Source organism: Uloborus diversus, unplaced genomic scaffold (assembly GCF_026930045.1).
Source record: "Uloborus diversus isolate 005 unplaced genomic scaffold, Udiv.v.3.1 scaffold_351, whole genome shotgun sequence".
Classification (NCBI taxonomy): domain Eukaryota; kingdom Metazoa; phylum Arthropoda; class Arachnida; order Araneae; family Uloboridae; genus Uloborus; species Uloborus diversus.
Genome location: NW_026558518.1, coordinates 98,720 through 116,509, shown reverse-complemented (window position 1 = coordinate 116,509; position 17,790 = coordinate 98,720). Strand labels below are relative to the sequence as shown.

At 35.1% G+C, this 17,790-nt stretch overlaps 1 protein-coding gene across 1 annotated transcript; it reads left to right on the top strand.

Annotated features, from left to right (window-relative positions):
- Positions 1-13,707: 13,707 nt before the first annotated feature.
- Positions 13,708-14,588, top strand: LOC129233349 (zinc finger protein 679-like). The gene is made up of 3 exons (XM_054867389.1): positions 13,708-13,741; positions 13,846-13,993; positions 14,360-14,588. Exons 1-3 carry the CDS (start codon positions 13,708-13,710, stop codon positions 14,586-14,588), a joined length of 411 nt encoding a protein of 136 aa, XP_054723364.1.
- Positions 14,589-17,790: the final 3,202 nt, after the last annotated feature.

The following is a 17,790-nucleotide window of genomic DNA, read 5'->3' as shown; positions in this document are numbered from 1 at the left end:
AAGGCAATTCCGAAGTGTGAGGCGAACTTGCTTCAAACAAACTTTGTAGGAAAAAGCGTTTGATGAAAAATTTGTATATAAAATATCTTTTTGGTTTGAACAATTTTCCGTTCAATTTTGAACAGTTCAAATCCCTTAACATTAGCGATTACGGGGAAACTGAAAGTCAATGTAGATTCCGTACTTGAAGGCGGATTTACTTCAAACAAATTTTGTTGGAAATAGCTCTTGACGCCAGACTTCGACTCCGAGAATTTAGGGGCACTTGACTCAGATTCCAACTCCTGTGCCCGACAATTAATCGGACTCCGACTCCCCGACTTCGACTTTGACTTCGTGGCTTTGGCAAAAATTTATGCACGGAGGACAAATGACTGACTCCGATTCTTAGATATTCGACTCCGACTCCTTTACCCCAAAATGAGATTGACTCCGACTCCGCAGCTATGGTTTTGACTGTGAAATAATTATTGTTGATTTTACTTGTTTTTATTTTTACGCTAAAGTTTTAATTTAGGTATTCAGTTTTCGGCGAATAAACTCGAAGTCATTTATGTTTCTACATATTGACAATGAAAATTATTTCTTTAAGTTGATATTTTATTGTTTTCATTTATTTTGGTACGTACATTAATTCATTTAAAAAATTGTTTTTGGCAACAGGGGAAAAAGAAACTATTTTTTTTTTGATATGATGTATTTACCATAGACTAATAATAAGAGTAGACCGAGCTATGGCAACCCTTTTGCTGCTCATAAATCAAACCATGTGACTGGTGGATATCCTAGCAACAGCGGGCGTTGATCGTAGCAGACGATCAACGCCCGCGAGAAATAAAATAAATAGAATTGATGGAACACGGAAAGATAATCTTTTATGGAGTCCGATTTGTAAGTTTGTTATTCTAAGTTGTAAATATTTTGTTAATCTAGTGAGTTTTTCGTTTAGATCGTATTGTGCATTTTCTTTAGTCAATTTCAATAACTCTATAAGCAATTAGAGGTGCAAGCGCCCAAAAAGAATCGGCAAACGGTAAGATTTTTACCTAAAATTTCAATTTAAGATACCGATTAGTACATTTTTGCGTTAACGTAAAACGTTTACGCTATTACGTTCACGCCAATGCTGGTGTAGCAGTTCCAAATGAAATAAAAGTTACTGAAAACTGTGATCAAAAACTAATGCCAAAATAATGCATAACTAAAAGAAAAACAGTTAAATCTCTGCATGCTGCCAAATCTCTGCATGCTGCATGCTGCCAAAGTCTTCGCCAAGTCCTTCCACTAGTCACATGATGTATCCATGAACCAATTTTTTTCATCAGCAAGTCTGGGGAAAGCTCGGTCTACTCTTATTATTAGTCTATGGTATTTACTTTAATGAGCTTATTAATTTTAATTATTATTTTTTTCGTTTTGAAAGCTGTTAAGGATTTTTTAATGGAAACAAAAATGTATTAGCTGCTTTGTTTAAAAGTTGCTGCTTTTCTTTTTTTTGAAAAAATTTGCGATTTCAGCTATTTTTGAGAATATTGATCAGGTACTGGAAAGAGTAGTATGGGTATACGGGAAAGCAGGCTCGTCTAGTTCTAGACAGAACTTCTTGTTTTTTTAGTGACTCGTGCATTGCTTTCGGAAAGCAAACTTTGATGAAGTTGAACTAATGATGAAGACAATTTTTTTTTTTTTTTTTTTGTACATAGTTACGGAGTTACGCATTGGAAAAAGCCTTTTATACAGTCGTCGGAAGTCTCCGAGACGCTGTGTTATTTACACCACTAAAAATCAAAAGATAAATTACTTTTAAATAAAAAAAACCGCCCACAAACACACCTAGGAACTAAAAAGCAAAAAAACATACTATGTCCTACCCTCCTCTAAACTACTACCTAACGTAACTGAGTAGGTTCAGTTTTAAAGACTACTATCGCGTTTAGTTAAATTATTATTTAATTCAGGATTGGGTGGGTTGTCAGTTACGTTAGATAGTAGTTTATAGGAGGCCCCAACTTCAAAAGGTTAGTAAAAATTAAGAGATCGTATATAACTAGTTAGGTATTTAAAAATATTCATCGTATATAGTAATTAAAATCAGTGTTTATTTATAATTGGGTGTTTAGTTGATTTATGTACTGGAAATGTAAAATAAATTTCATTTTTAGGTTTGGGTAGGAAATAGTATGTAAGTGTAATCAGTTATTTTTTGCTTTTTAGTTCCTAGGTGTTTTTTTGAGGGCGGTTTTTTTTTTTTTTTTTAATTTATTTAAAAGTAATTAATCATATAGTTCACTCTGTATGTATCAATGCCTTCATCTAATTGCTTATAACTTTGGAAAAACTCCTCTCTCCATCTCAAACTGCAGCAACCATTTCAATCTCAGGCACATCTTGCAGCAGTGGGTTATCTAATGACTCTATTTATTGCAAATATATTACACTAGCTGTACCCGCACAGCGATGCCCGTGCTAAAAATTTAATGGAAGTTCGTTGAATAAAAAAAAAGACTCCCCCTCCCCGTCTGATGTGAAATGATCATTTTTCTTCGTATAAAATACGTGCACACCTTTTCAAAAAAAAAAACTATTAAAGTTTCTTTAAAATTTAAAACTTTTCGTCAAATCATTAAATTAGATTTACAGTTGCTTTAAAACTCGATTTTGCGAGAGAAGCGGTTTTTACTGCAATTTAAAATATTTCGCCAAATAAACAAAAAAAGACATCAAATAATATCTTTCAAACATAGACTAATAATAAGAGTAGACCGAGCTTTCTCATTCTTGCTGATGAAGAAAATTGGTTCATAGATGTATCACGTGACTAGTGGAAGGGCTTGGCGAAGACTTTGGCAGCATGGTTGCTAGATGGAAACATTATCTATAGTTTGGCACTCGACATGTATTTTAAGACGTAATGTGTTTTCATTATAATTTTTTTCCAGGTGCTGAGATTGAACTGTTTTTCTTTCAGTTATACATTATTTTGACATTAGTAATTAGTTTTTGATCACAGTTTTCAGTAACTTTTATTTCATTCGGAACTGCTACGTCAGCGTTGGCGTAAACGTAATGGCGTAAACGTTTTGCGTCAAGGCAAAAATGTACTAATCGGTATCTTAAATTGAAATTGTAAGTAAAAATCTTACCGTTTGCCGATTCTTTTTCGGCGCTTGCATCTTTAATTGCTAAAAGAGTTATTGAAATTGACTAAAGAAAGTGCACAGTACTATCTAAACGAAAAACTCACTATATTAACAAAATATTTACATCTTAGAATAACAAATTTACAAATCGGACTCCATAAAAGATCATTCTTCCGTGTTCCATCAATTCTATTTATTTTATTTCTCGCGAGCGTTGATCGTCTGCTACGCTCAACGCCCGCTGTTGCTAGGATATCCACCAGTCACATGGTTTGGTTTATGAGCAGCAAAAGGGTTGCCATAGCTCGGTCTACTCTTATTATTAGTCTATGCTTTCAAATGTAAAAATAGTTCCGCAACTCTATTGTTTATCGCCAAACTCGCCCAGCAACCACTCTATCATAATCCATCCGTCTAACGGAAAAAAAAAAAAAAAAAAAACGTCCAGTGGAACATTCAAAAATTATCGTCAGAAAAAAAGAAGAAAATGTCGAGAAAAACAAATCATAAGTTTGGTAAGTGGACTTTACCAAGGCATCGGACGAAGATTTGCAAAATTACTATATGCAGTGTGAATTGGTGGACTGAGGACGTTCACAAAGTCATAGTGATAACGACAATGATTTAATTTAATTTGAATTTGATGCTATTGAGGATACCTAGTCTACAAAACCGTTAGGCAATAATAGACGACTGTATAAACAATATGGAAATCAATGTCAGTTAGAAAAATGAAACGACAGTCAAACGAAACGGTTTCCGTCCAACTTACATAAATAACAGTCATCTGACAAATTCTCTAATGATGAAACTGTTGAAAAACGAGAAAAATACGCTTTGATCTTTAGCTGTTATTGACGTTGATATTGCGAAGACGGCTATCATCATATGGCAAAATTCTTCGGTATCTATCATTTGAGAGGAAGTCCTCCTGTTTGTTCTCTTGATAGCCAAATCCCCAACTGATCACCACATTCTGCTGTCAAAATGTACTAGAAATCTAAAATCATATAACATGTATCTAAGGTATATTTCAACAGTTTTTCTTCCCCTGAATCCATTGAGGCTGCTGGGGTCATATGTATCTCTCATGGTATGGTGCTCTAGCCTAGTGATGTTACCATCAATTTTTCTGAGGGTATACTCCCAGTAATCAGTCATGCACAATATGTGTATGCAATCATATGCATAATGTGTCATAATATGAAAATTTATGAAGCTTTAGGGTATACGCTATATATCTAAAAAAATGTTTGAGGGTATACAGCGTATGTGGAGTATACCCTATGGGGACACCACTGCTCTAGCCAAAGAGATTCCCTCAACGAGTTCTGTTACAGATCATTTATCAAAGTAGCTGCAAACATCAAGACTGATCTCTAACTCTGCCGTACCACCAGGTGCACCTGTAGCTAGGAACTTAATAGCGAAGTACCAGATTGGGGTTTGGGGAAGGAGGAATGACCAACTCGTGCCAAAACTCTCGGAATCGGATGTTGCTCCTGACGGAATCTTAAAGGTGATTTTGACCGATTGCTTTTCTACATGTGACCGGAAGATCACTTGTAGAAAAGCATCGTTAAACTACTCTGTCGCAAGCTTGCATTGCAAGGGCAGTTGTAACAACGGAATCAAAATATTTATCCAGTACAAAGGGCACGACGTTGACATTAATACATTACAAATTTCTTATGACAACTTTTCCACTGCTGGTGACATGACCTTTCCGCCTCAGAATAAAACCAAGGTGTCACCTTCCTGATATTTTCATTTTCTAATTACTATCAGTCCAATATTCCATATAAACACTTTCAAAATGTGGTAGTAATAATGTAAAAAAAAAATAAAATTACAAAAAGGTGCTTACGGTCAGCTAGCTACATTTACCTTATTTATATTATTAAAATTTTCATCATCATGCTATAGCGTCATATATTCACTTCAATACGAATAACGAAATTGAGTACATGCTTGAACTTCATAATTATCGATTGCTTTTCAGCTGGGTGTCGCGGTGATTGGGCATAGGCTTCTTATTCCTTTGGTATTAGGTTAGAATCTGCAGTTCAAGTGTTCAGCCGGTGAATTTACAAGACGCAGAAAACCTTCAGGTCTGGATCCTTGTCACATGATTGTTGCACAAGATCCCTTGAACGCCTGCTTGGCACAGACATTCTGAGACAATAAGAACGAGATCATTTTTTTTTTTCTCGAAAAGTATTGGTTTTTCAGGCATGCATATCTAAAAAAACACTGGAAATGTGACATATATGTATGAAAACAATTTCACAATAAATTTAGTTAACTTTTACTTTTTTTTTGGAACCCTTTTTTCCTGCCGTTTCCGAGATATAACCGAAAACTACAAAATTTGGCTCCCCCTTCCTACCTTTAACTTCCCTCCCCCCTAGAGTCGGGGTCTTTCAGTGTGTTTACTTATTAATTGCTTCTAACAAATATCTTATTGAGGAAGTGCTGGCTTTCTGCACTCCCTCAGTTCACTTTCATTAAACAGTGCCTTGGGTATGGAGCAATTCATACTGCATAGGGTCTGGTGGGGGAAAGTGGTCAATGGGGTAAAGTGGTCATATGTCAAATAAATAGCTATAGCTTGGAAACAAATGTTCGAATGAATGTGAAAATTTTATTTTAGAGTAGTGCAGTTAGAAACTACATTTTGAATACAAAATTTTACAACTGGTGAAATTTTTTTCCGTAAAAAGAAATATTTTGTGTGAATATGAAAAATTTTAAAATCGAAACACCTCTTTTAACTTCCCTGGGAAATTTTGTTTGTTAGAATTATGAACAAATTGACTGCACAGGAAGCTTCCTATATGTGTCAAGAGTTCTTACTCATTAGCAGTTAGCTGAATCTATTTTAGATATTTTTTTAGAACAATTTAAGTAAGATGGGGTAAAGTGGTCATAATATTAGGCTTAACGAATATTATTCTTCTAATGTCACTTAATCTTTTAGTATAAGGCAAATATAAATTAAATATTAATTTCACTTAATATCCATTGTTTTTACAGTAAACGGGGTTAAATATAGTAGTATATGCATACGCATATGTACTCGTATATAGACGTATTTACAAAAATGTACCAATAAATACGTATACGGGTATATGCAAATATTTTTTATCTATATAGATATACATTCGACTATACACGTATATGCTCGCTTATACTCGTATACATACGAACACTTATATACTCTGGTAGAAACGCGTACAAACTCGAGTAGACATACCAGCATATGATATACAAGTGTACTGGGTGAGTATGAATTCTTGAGAAAGTTATTAAAAGGTGTTAGAGGGGAGGATAAAAAGTAAGGATCATAAGGAGCATGTGGTCACAAACACAATGCTGACGCGCTACATCCACGAAAAGCCAGAAACTGATGGATGCAAAACAGGTAACAAATTTATTACACAAAGACAATTTTACACACCATTTTAGGTTTTAAAAAACTTTTAAAGCAAATGATGAAATTTTAGGCTGCAGCTGTAATACATGCTTCGCAATCACAAATCACTCTCTGTTGCAATAACGAGACTTTTGAAAAACTTTCACCAGTCGCTGCGCCTTTGTTCCGATGCGTGTATCAGGGCTACTACAGGACTTCTAACAACAGCTCTAAACATTTCTTGAAAACTAAAATGTTGGGTAAAATCATCCTTGTGCAAAAAGTTTTTGACCTGTTTTACATGCATCAGTTTCTGGCTTTGTGTGCATGTAGCGCGTCAGTGACGATAAGTTCCTTACGATTCTTTGCTTCTTATCCTCCCGCTCACACCCCTTATATTTTTTCCCAAGAGCTTGGATTCACTCTGTAGGCATACATGCATATAAGCGTATATTTTCTTGTACATATACATGTACTAGTGTATACACTTAAATGTACTTTTATACGTCTATACAGGTATATAATAGTGCTTACACGTATACTTACGTGTATACTCGTGCTTCCATATTTATATACGTGAGTAGACACGTACAAAGACGCACTGGATGTATCCACGAATTAACTCGTGTATATCCGTATATGCATGTATGTACACTTATATATGCAAATATACGTCTACCTTACACGCATATACTCAGGTATGCAAGTAAATACTAAATAAGCGCATATGCTGTTCGTTTATAAGCGTTTATACTCGTATATACACGTGACACGTATATACACGTGTAAGCACGTATACATTCCCGTAGGTAATCACGTATACATACTTATATACTCATGTATACACGTATAAACGTGTGTAGGCATGGGCATGCATGTATCTGATGTGTACATGTATCTACTCACATATAAACGTGTTTACTCATGTTTGCAAGACACGTATATACTCGTTTATACACACATATACTTTTGCATATACTTGTAACAATAAAAATAACCGGAATATACTAATATTAGAGTTATTTATAATGGTTTTGCATCTATTTTTAACTATGACCACTTTACCCCATACTATGACCACTTTCCCTCACCCCAAGGGGTAAAGTGGTCATAAATACATAGGGAAAAGAAAGTGTTATAAAACTGCTTATATCAATATTTTTAACCGACTTCAAAAAGGAGGCGGTTATCAGTTCATACCGTATGTATGTTTTTTTTTTGTTTGTTTGTCCACTCATAGCGTCTCACCTAGTGAACCGATTTTGATGATTCTTTTTTTAATGGATAGGGGATGGCTCAACTTAGGTCCCATTACTTTGTTTGATCATATTTGTTCTTTAGAAAAAAAGTTATGGGCAAAAAACAGTAAATTTCATGCAATTTCCCTATTAAATGATATTGTAGCGAAGTTCGCACTTTTCATCCGTGGATAACGGTGGCTCAGTGGTAGAATTCTCGCCTCCCACATGAGCGACTCGGGTTCAAATCCCGACTAGGGCAAAGTGAATTTTACTAAAATTTCGTTTCTACTGTTTTCTGTATTTTCTCGAATGTTCTATTAATTTCAGTATATTTCCAAGTCTGGAAAGTTCCAGCACTTTCTCAAGTTGTATATAAGGAGATGTAACGTTCATTCGTGGTTCTGAATAAAGATCTCGAGTTGAGACTAACGAGTATTCGCTTCATTTGGCTTTCACATTGTCTTCGCTATCTTCATCTACGCGACAATATGAAACTCATTGTTATAAAAGTTTGGTGCCATATAACATTAATAGTAATTGTAATGATAATTTTGAATAAAGGCTTTTCTAAAGCAATACAGTGATTTAGAGCCGCACTTCTTAGTAGGTAACTTCTTACTTTTACTGAAATATCTACATTTACACTAAAAAGAATAAAATAAAAAAATTTTGAAAAAAAATAGAACCGACTTCAAAATTGCTCTAAAAAGTGAAAAATAATTTTATTCTTTAAGCACCATCGATAATGCTTTTAAACATAATTTTTGAAGTTGGCGCAAAAACGATAGATAAAATCATTCACAGTCATAACTCAACTATAAATTTAACCAGGACCAGTTTCTTCACAATCACATAAATTATGCATTGATGACAACATATTTGAATAACGATATAAATGTTTCGTTCGTAACTTTGGATGTTTTTCTGAAAAAAATATGAACGAAGCATGGTTACACTGGATTTTACGTTTTGTTTTTGCGCCAACTTCAAAAATTATGTTTAAAAGCATTATCGATGGTGCTTAAAGAATAAAATTATTTTTCACTTTTTAGAGCAATTTTGAAGTCGGTTTTATTTTTTTTCAAAATTTTTTTATTTTTCCTAAAATTCAGTGTACCGTGTTCTTTAATAATATAATGTAAAATTACAACAAAATAAAAAAATTTTGAAAAAAAAATAGAACCGACTTCAAAATTGCTCTAAAAAATGAAAAATAATTTTATTCTTTAAACACCATCGATAATACTTTTAAACATAATTTTTGAAGTTGGCGCAAAAACGATCGATAAAATCATTCACAGCCATAACTCAACTACAAGTATAAATTTAACCACGTCCAGTTTCTTCACTACCACATGCATTACGCATTGATGACAGCATATTTGAGTAACGATGTAAATGTTCCGTTCCTAAGTTTGGATGATTTTTTGATAAAAATATGAACGAAGCATGGTTACAATGGATTTTACTTTTTGTTTTTGCGCCAACTTCAAAAATTATGTTTAAAAGTATTATCGATGGTGTTTAAAGAATAAAATTATTTTTCACTTTTTAGAGCAATTTTGAAGTCGGTTCTATTTTTTTTTCAAAATTGTTTTATTTCATTCTTTTTAGTGTAAATGTAGATATTTCAGTAAAAGTAAGAAGTTACCTAGTAAGAAGTGCGGCTCTATATCACTGTATTGCTTTAGAAAAGCCTTTATTCAAAATTATCATTACAATTACTATTAATGTTACAGTTATATGGCACCAAACTTTTATAACAATGAGTTTTATATTGTCGCGTAGATGAAGATAGCGAAGACAATGTGAAAGCCAAATTAAGCAAATACTCGTTAGTCTCAACTCGAGATCTTTATTCAGAACCACGAATGAACGTTACATCTCCTTATATACAACTTGAAAAAGTGCTGGAACTTTCCAGACTTGAAAAGATACAGAAATTAATAGAACATTCGAGAAAATACGGGAAACAGTAGAAACGAAATTTTAGTAAAATTCACTTTGTCCTAGTCGGGATTTGATCCCGGGTCGCTCGTGTGGGAGACGAGAATTCTACCACTGAGCCACCGTTATCCACGGATGAAAAGTGCGAACTTCGCTACAATATCATTTTAATCATTTAATAGGGAAATTTACTGTTTTTTGCCCATAACTTTTTTTCTAAAGAACAAATATGGTCAAACAAAGTAATGGGACCTAAGTTGAGCCATCCTCTATCCATTAAAAAAAGAATCATCAAAATCGGTTCACTAGGTGGGACGCTATGAGTGGACAAACAAAAAAAAAAAAAACATACATACGGTATGAACTGATAACCGCCTCCTTTTTGAAGTCGGTTAAAAAGTTGAAGTATTTAAAGAATTCATAGTATATATTATCCACCTAAGTTGAAAACCTACGACTTTATGACCACTTTACCCCACCAGACCCTATACATAGTTCTTCCAATCTCCGTCCGATTTCTTGGTAAGGGGCTGCCCATAAATGATATTACACTTTTTTTCAACATTTTAGACCCCCTCCTCGTTTGTTACAAAGTACTTTTCATAAACTACTTTTATAAACATATTCGTATTAAAAGATGCTTGATGTGACACTTTCCATCCCCCTTGTCACAATACCACGACCCCCCCCCCCTCCCCCACCCCTTAGACATCATTTGTGTTGTAGTAATCCATAAATAATTTTTTATTGTCCTTCCGGATTGTCGATTTCATTGAGGAAAGAGGAAGTGTGCGATCCTTTCGAGTCGGTTTGAAATTTGTGAATGGCACGTGTTCCATTTTTTGCCATAAAAGTGCGTGTTTAAAATTCTGTAACTTTTGATTGGTTGAATAAAATATCGCAAAACATGATATCAAATTAGAGGAAATTTAAAGCTCTACAACTTCGTCATTGACAATTTTCATGAAGACTGATCCTGGGAGGCACTAGGAGAAAATGTTTGACAAAAAGAGAATTTTTCCGAAAATCATCGCTTTTTCATAATAAATAACCGGAAAATTATTGGAAATTTTGCAAATATATGTAGAAACAGTTCTATAAAAACTTTAGTAAGCTTGAATTCCTATTTTAAACGCATTTTTTCCACCGTTTCCGACATTTTCTCGAAAACCCCAAAATTTTTCTTCCCCCCTCCCTCCCACCTTTAGCTCACCCCCTAGGGGCGGGGACTTTTAGTATGTTTATTTACTAACTACCCCTAAAAATATTCTGAAGTCAAAAATTATCGCATATTCCATGCACGCTACACCCCTGTTTTGAGCACTCATTGACTAGACTAATAGTAATCTAGCAAACACCATGGTGAACTTGGAGCTTCAGTCTGACGCCACTGCAGCTGATCTTTTTTTTTTTTTAAGTGTGTGATTGAATTATAAATGATAAATTGCGGATTGTGCAAAACAATCCTGTATAATTTTGTTACAAAGCACTGTTTTTGCTGTTATAAAAAGTACGTCTGCTTTTTCAAAGATTTGGTTTTGCTTATTTTTCATGCTACCCTGATTATCCGGATTTTCGTTTATCCGTATTGCTAGTGCTTTAGCCGGATAAACGAGGTTCTACTGTTACTATTTTTTACAACGTATTTATGTTTGAAATTAAAGAAGAGAACAGAAAGTTGATGCCACAATACTGATTGAAATTTACTATACTATCTCTTGTTAAATCTGCATTCTTATTGAACAAAGTTGTTTTTAATAACGGTAATATATTTTTTAAACAACTCATTTAGCAGTTATTTTGTTATTTTCAAATGCTTAAATCTCTTGAGAGCCATGTTGAAGTACCCCCTTTTATTCAAAATTTTCGATTTACCGAAGGTGGTTTGTTCCCGATCAGTTCGAATAATCGAGGTTCTACTGTGCTTGTTCAACTTGATTTACGACTAGAAGTTTGTTTCCTTGTGTGCTTAAATATTGCAGTCCTTTTTAATTTTCTCTTTTTTTCTCTCTCTCTTTCAGGATTTATCTAGACAGCATTACACCCTATTTAGGCAAGTGTGATGCCAAGATTGAACTCCAACAAACTTCTGTATACATATTAATTTGAAGAATTTTATATAAATGTTTGGTGCAATGCTGGCGAAATTTTCAAATTTAAAATTTTTGGTTTAACAAAGGAAGAGTTGTTTGTCCCATTACTAAGCTAGTCAACGGGGACATAATTAAAGTGGCGATGTAGAAGTGTTGGATACCAAAAACTCAAACTATCAAGAGTCTTGACTACACCTGTCAAAAGAAACAATTAAAGTGACTATGCCCAAATGTTAGATTCTAAAAGCCCAAAGTTTTATCTTCCTCGTCCAATCTAATCAACAAAAGCAGAGTTAAATTCTAAACTCTAAAGAGTTGTTAGTCCGTGAACTGATCTGGTCAATAGAAACAAGAGTGTTCAAATAATTGTTCCGAAGTAATGTATCCTAAAAGCCCAGACTCTTTTTTTTATAATGTGGTAAATACTTTTGTCAAGCATTTTCAACATCCAAAATTGTGAAGTAGTGGTCACATACTCAGAAAAAAATACATTCTTCTGATTGTCATTAATTCAGGCTTGCTTTGTAAAGGTTATTTTTGAAACACGTGCATATTAGGTGTTCATATAGAAGAGGATACTGTGTAAGTATCTTTAGTACGTACTCTTTCGACAAACATTAGGATCCCAAGAATCTAATGTTTGTCGAAGAACCTGTCTTTCAACTTCGTTCTAACTATTGAACCATACCGCCATAGACTGAAGTAACTATTAGAAGTCCTCATTTTGCTCATCATTCTCTTGACTGAAATCAGGTTTGTGGCCAAACACAACTAATCAGGAGAACGATATACGTTTCATGACTGTTTATCAAAAATTTTCATTAAAACACGTTTCGAGTTCTAATACGTTAGGAATTTAAAATATAGTCTCTGGTTTATTCCGTTCATGGGTCACATTGCATTTAGTGAACATTAGAACCCTTGACGTTAAAAGGCTAATATATATTTTGCTGAAATGAAAAACGCCATTCAATCTGATAAAAAAAATTATTTTGTGGACACTGCTCAGCTGAACGGGTCATTTGACTGCTTACCAATGCTTGCCCTTTTTCTGATGTGACAAAACCTTTAGTGAAGTGGCGGAAATATCATGTACTTGTCTTTGTCTAAGGCATGGTCTTCAAAAATTAGATTTTTGTTTATGTTTTCTGGCAAACCTCTCATGAGAGTTTCATTATTATATTGAAGTATTTTAACGCAAACTGGCAAAAGTGGCAATTTTTCTGCCGCTTGCTAAAAGACGAAGTTGAACAGCTTGACGTTTGCTAAAACATCTAAGAAGGGGCAATAGTATGGAGCATTTTTTTTTTTTTTTAAACTACTTTATTGTTTTTCAAGAACATTATTGAAGCTTGTTGAACGGCAGTGTGAATTTGCAAGAACCATGCTCATTAATTTTATCAATTGACATTTGTTGCACAAGCATATTTTTACTCTAGCAATGAGTTATGAGTTAAAAATCCATGGTGGTAAAAAACAATATTCATGTGAATATTGTTCAAAGATATTTTCTCGTGCTTCCCTCTTAAAGAAGCACAGGAGAGTCCACACCGGAGATAAACCATTTTCGTGTGATTGTTGTTCAAAAGCATTTTCTGCGGCTTCAGACCTGAGAAAGCATGGCAGAGTTCACAGTGTAGAAAAACCATTTTCGTGTGAATGTTGTTCAAAAGCATTTTCTACGGCTTCAGGCCTGAGAAAACATGCGAGAGTTCATACCGGAGAAAGACCATTTTCGTGTGAATATTGTTCAAAAGCATTTTCTACGGCTACAGATCTAAGAACACATACGAGAGTTCACACCGGAGAAAGACCATTTTCGTGTGAATGTTGTTCAAGAGCGTTTTCTACGGCTTCAGCCCTGAGAAAACATGCGAGAGTTCACACTGGAGAAAGACCATTTTCGTGTGAATATTGTTCAAAAACATTTTCAACATCTTCGTACCTAAGAACACATGCGAGAGTTCACACCGGAGAGAAACCATTTTCGTGTGAATTTTGTTCAAAAGCATTTTCTAATTCTTCTGACCTAAGAAGACATGCGAGAGTTCACACTGGAGAAAAACCATTTTCGTGTGAATATTGTTCAAAAGCATTTTCTGTGGCTTACGACCTAACAAGACACGCGAAAGTTCACACCGGAGAAAGATCATTTTCGTGTGAATATTGTTTAAAGGCATTTTCGACACCTTCATACCTAAAAAAACATGTGAGAGTTCACACTGGAGAAAAACCTTTTTCTTGTAAACATTGTTCAAACGCATTTTCTGAAGCTTTAGACCTGAGAAGGCATGTAAAAACCCACATCGGCAAAAAACCGCATTCGTGTGAACACTGTTCAAAAGCATTTGTAACATCATCAAAATTAAAAGCACATTTGACAGTTCATACTGGCGAAAAAGCACATTCGTGTGAGCACTGTTCAAAATCATTTTCGTCATCTTGGTACCTAAGAGCACATGCGAGAGTTCATACCAGAGAAAAACTATTTTCGTGTGTATGTTGTTCAAAAACATTTTCTAGTTCTGCAGACCTGAAAAGACATGCGAGCGTTCACAGTGGAGAAAAACCATTTTCGTGTGAATATTGCCCGAAGGCCTTTTCCACGCCATGGCAATTAAAAGCACATTTGCGAGTTCATACTGGCGAAAAACCGTATTCGTGCGAGTATTGTTCAAAAACATTTTCGTTATCTTCAACTCTAAGGAGACATATGAGACTTCATTCTGGCGATGTGCAAAAGCATTTCTGACATCTTCACACCTAAAAAGACATATGAGATCTCATACTGGTGTAAGATCATATTCATGCGACTACTGCCCTCTCGCATATTTTGATGCTTCAAGCTTGCCAAAACACGTGGACATCCATTTCGCCGGTGGAAACAAAGTTTGTGTGAATTGAATATTGCTCAAAGACCTTCTCTCGACCCGAGTTCTTGAAGCAACAAATAAAACTCCTTACTGGCAAAAAAAAAAAAAAAGGTTTTCGTGTGACTACTATTCAAAAACATTTTTTCATATGCTTCACTCTCAAAGGCACTTATGAGGGATCGTACAGGCGAAAAGGCATTTTCGTGTGATTATTGCTCGAAGGCATTTTCTGACTCTTCAAATCTACTACGGCATTTGAAAGTCCACGCTGGCGAAAATCGATACTCGTGAGAACATTGTCGCAGAGCATTTCCTCAAAACGCAGGTTTGGAAGAGCATTCGAGAACTCACACTGGCGAAAAGCCGCATTCGTGCGATTGGTGCGCTAAGGCGTTTTCGGTAACTTGGAGAGACACGTGAAAAGCCACGCTAACGAAAATCGTGTATTTCAGTGAATATTTTGATAATTTTTTCCTTAAGTCGAGAAGAGGTGAATGCTCTGAGGAGTATATTCTCAGAGAGAAGAGATACAATGGAGGGAGTGAAGTCTTTCATTCGTGAATCAAAGACCCCAGGTCACGTGATAAGTCTTAAAGCAAAGCGTTGGAAGAAATCTTTCGCTAGTTTCAAGCAAAATGTATCAACCGTTCACCGTTGTTGAGTCACGTGTCTCGCGGTCTTTACAGCAGCTTTTGTTAAGCCCGTGATAGGACTTGCACCCTCCATTAACTATTTTCTGTTATAAGGTATTCCCGCTAGAGATGCAAAAAAAAAAACAGGTTTTGAGCTACCGGATAAACCCGGGAATTTGGGGGAATAAACCCGTAGCTTTGAGGGAAATTGAAATTTTTATGTGCAAACAAACTCCATGTTTTTCCTCGTTGATTTTAGACTTAAAGCAGGATTATATAAAAAAATTTCCGGTAATGTCATTGCTAAAAAATCTTCTATGTCTCAGTATAACGCAAGGAATTTAAAAACGAAATCGAATTAAAACTAAAAATGCTTTTTTAAGAAGTTTTTTTTTCTTTTGAAACAAATTCAAATTGTTGGTGATGTCCAAAAATAATTCCTTTAGCAATCCTTGCTGACGTTCAGTAGTGTTGCCATAGGGTATACGCCGTATACTCTCAAACTTTTTTTTTTAACACATAGTGTAATCCCTGAAGCTCCCAAAAGTTTCCATATTATGACATTTTATGTATATGATCGCATACACATATTGTGTGTAATGGATTACTGGGAGTATACCCTCAGAAAAATTGATGGGAACATCACTGCTGACGTGATAAGCAAGTTGAATGATCTAACTTATCTCAGTGCTATTATTAAAGAGCTCTAAAAATACAGATAAATCATTTAAATGTTTAATTACAGATTAGTAGCGTTCATAAAAGTATTAAACATTTAAATCAATCAGTTAAATTTTAAATTGCGAACCAATAAATTAAACCTGTCAAAGGTAACTAAACAGTCTATTTGGCATAAGTTTTTTAGGAAAAAGTTCCGTCATTTGCATTAACAACAGTAAGAAGCATTATAATTTTGAAATCGTGCATAAGAAAAAAGTCAAAATATAAACCAAGTTTTACTTTTTTATAATTACTTGAAAATTCCTGGCAATTTTCAAAATTTCTTTCCCAAAATTCCCGGGAAGAAACTCTGTTTTTTCCTTTCTTAGCTGCACTAAATCTCGCAAATAAATGTCTTCTTTTGTAAATTTTGTTCACTGGAAACTTCTCGCGCTGCCAGTGTTCCTTATTTTATTGTGTAAGAAATTGGACTAAATAAATGATACTTCATAACCCATGAAGTTCATATTTGCTTGAAGGTAGTTTGTCGAATCTAATTACTTACTAACAAAACGTACCGGGACAACTTTGCCGGTTTTTGAAAACCATGATATTTGACTCAAGACTAAGTTCCAAAACCAGGTAATCAACTGCGGTAGGCTTTGTACAAGGCAAACACTACCACATGTACTGTCCAACTCTGGCAAGTGGAGTTGAGCTCAGCCGCCCGACCGATTAAACGATTCCATTAGTTAAAATAGGGGTGAGGAAAAACGGTTTAAGAACTTGCAGATTTAGTTTGCAGTGTTATTGCCCATTTGACGAAAAATATTACTATTCGGGTAAGAAGTAGCAAGCGGTACAGGATTTTCTTGCCAATTAAAGAGTTGCAATGGTAGCCCAAAGGCACTATAGCCCAACTCTGCGCCAAACAATCCCTCTTCTTACTGATGCTCTCCCTTGAAAGAAATGGACTTGCTCAAAGCCATACTCAACTTCTCAGAGGCGAACAGTATTAGCTTGTTTTGGAAAGTAGAATGCAGAATATCGTTTTCAAGCACTGTTAAAGGGGTCGTCTATAAACGATGTCACGCTTTGCGTGGAGTCAGCAGTGCTGGGAGGGGCAGCGGTAGAAATTAAGAAATATAAGTTACTGGTCCAATAGACGGGTAACTACAAAATTTCACTGGTCCGTACTTTCTTTTACTGGCCCATTCTTTGCGTCCTGGTTTTAAATAATGAACATTCAAAGGGAAAAAGGCAAACAAAAAAAATAAATCTAACACAGAATCAACATGACCAATGGAGACAATTGGCGGCAATATGTTGTAGTGATGGGCATAATCGAGTTCTCATAATCGAATCACTCGATTATTCAAGATCATTCGAGAACTCGATTACCACGAGTTCTCGATTATCGTATCTCTTCTCGATTATCACTTCTCGAGTTCTCGAGCGATGAACTTCTCGAGTACTCGATTATCACTTTTCGAGTTCTCGAGCGATGAACTTCTCGAGTTCTCGATTATCACTTTTCGAGTTCTCGAGCGATGAACTTCTCGAGTACTCGATTATCACTTTTCGAGTTCTCGAGCGATGAACTTCTCGAGTTCTCGATTATCACTTTTCGAATTCTCGAGCGATGAACTTCTCGAGTTCTCGATTATCACATTCTGAGAACTCGAGCGATCAACTGCTCGAGTTCTCGCTTTGAACTTCTCGAGATGTTGAGTTCTCGAGATCTTGAGTTCTCGAGATGTCAATCACTCGAGCAGTGTAATCTTCGATC

Coding starts and splice junctions, on each gene's coding strand:
- LOC129233349 (XM_054867389.1), top strand. CDS start 13,708: ATGCGAGAGTTCACACTGGAGAAAGACCATTTTC. Junction 13,742..13,845: donor ACTGGAGAAAGACCATTTTC/GTGTGAATATTG, acceptor TTTGTTCAAAAG/CATTTTCTAATTCTTCTGAC. Junction 13,994..14,359: donor ACCGGAGAAAGATCATTTTC/GTGTGAATATTG, acceptor AACATTTTCTAG/TTCTGCAGACCTGAAAAGAC.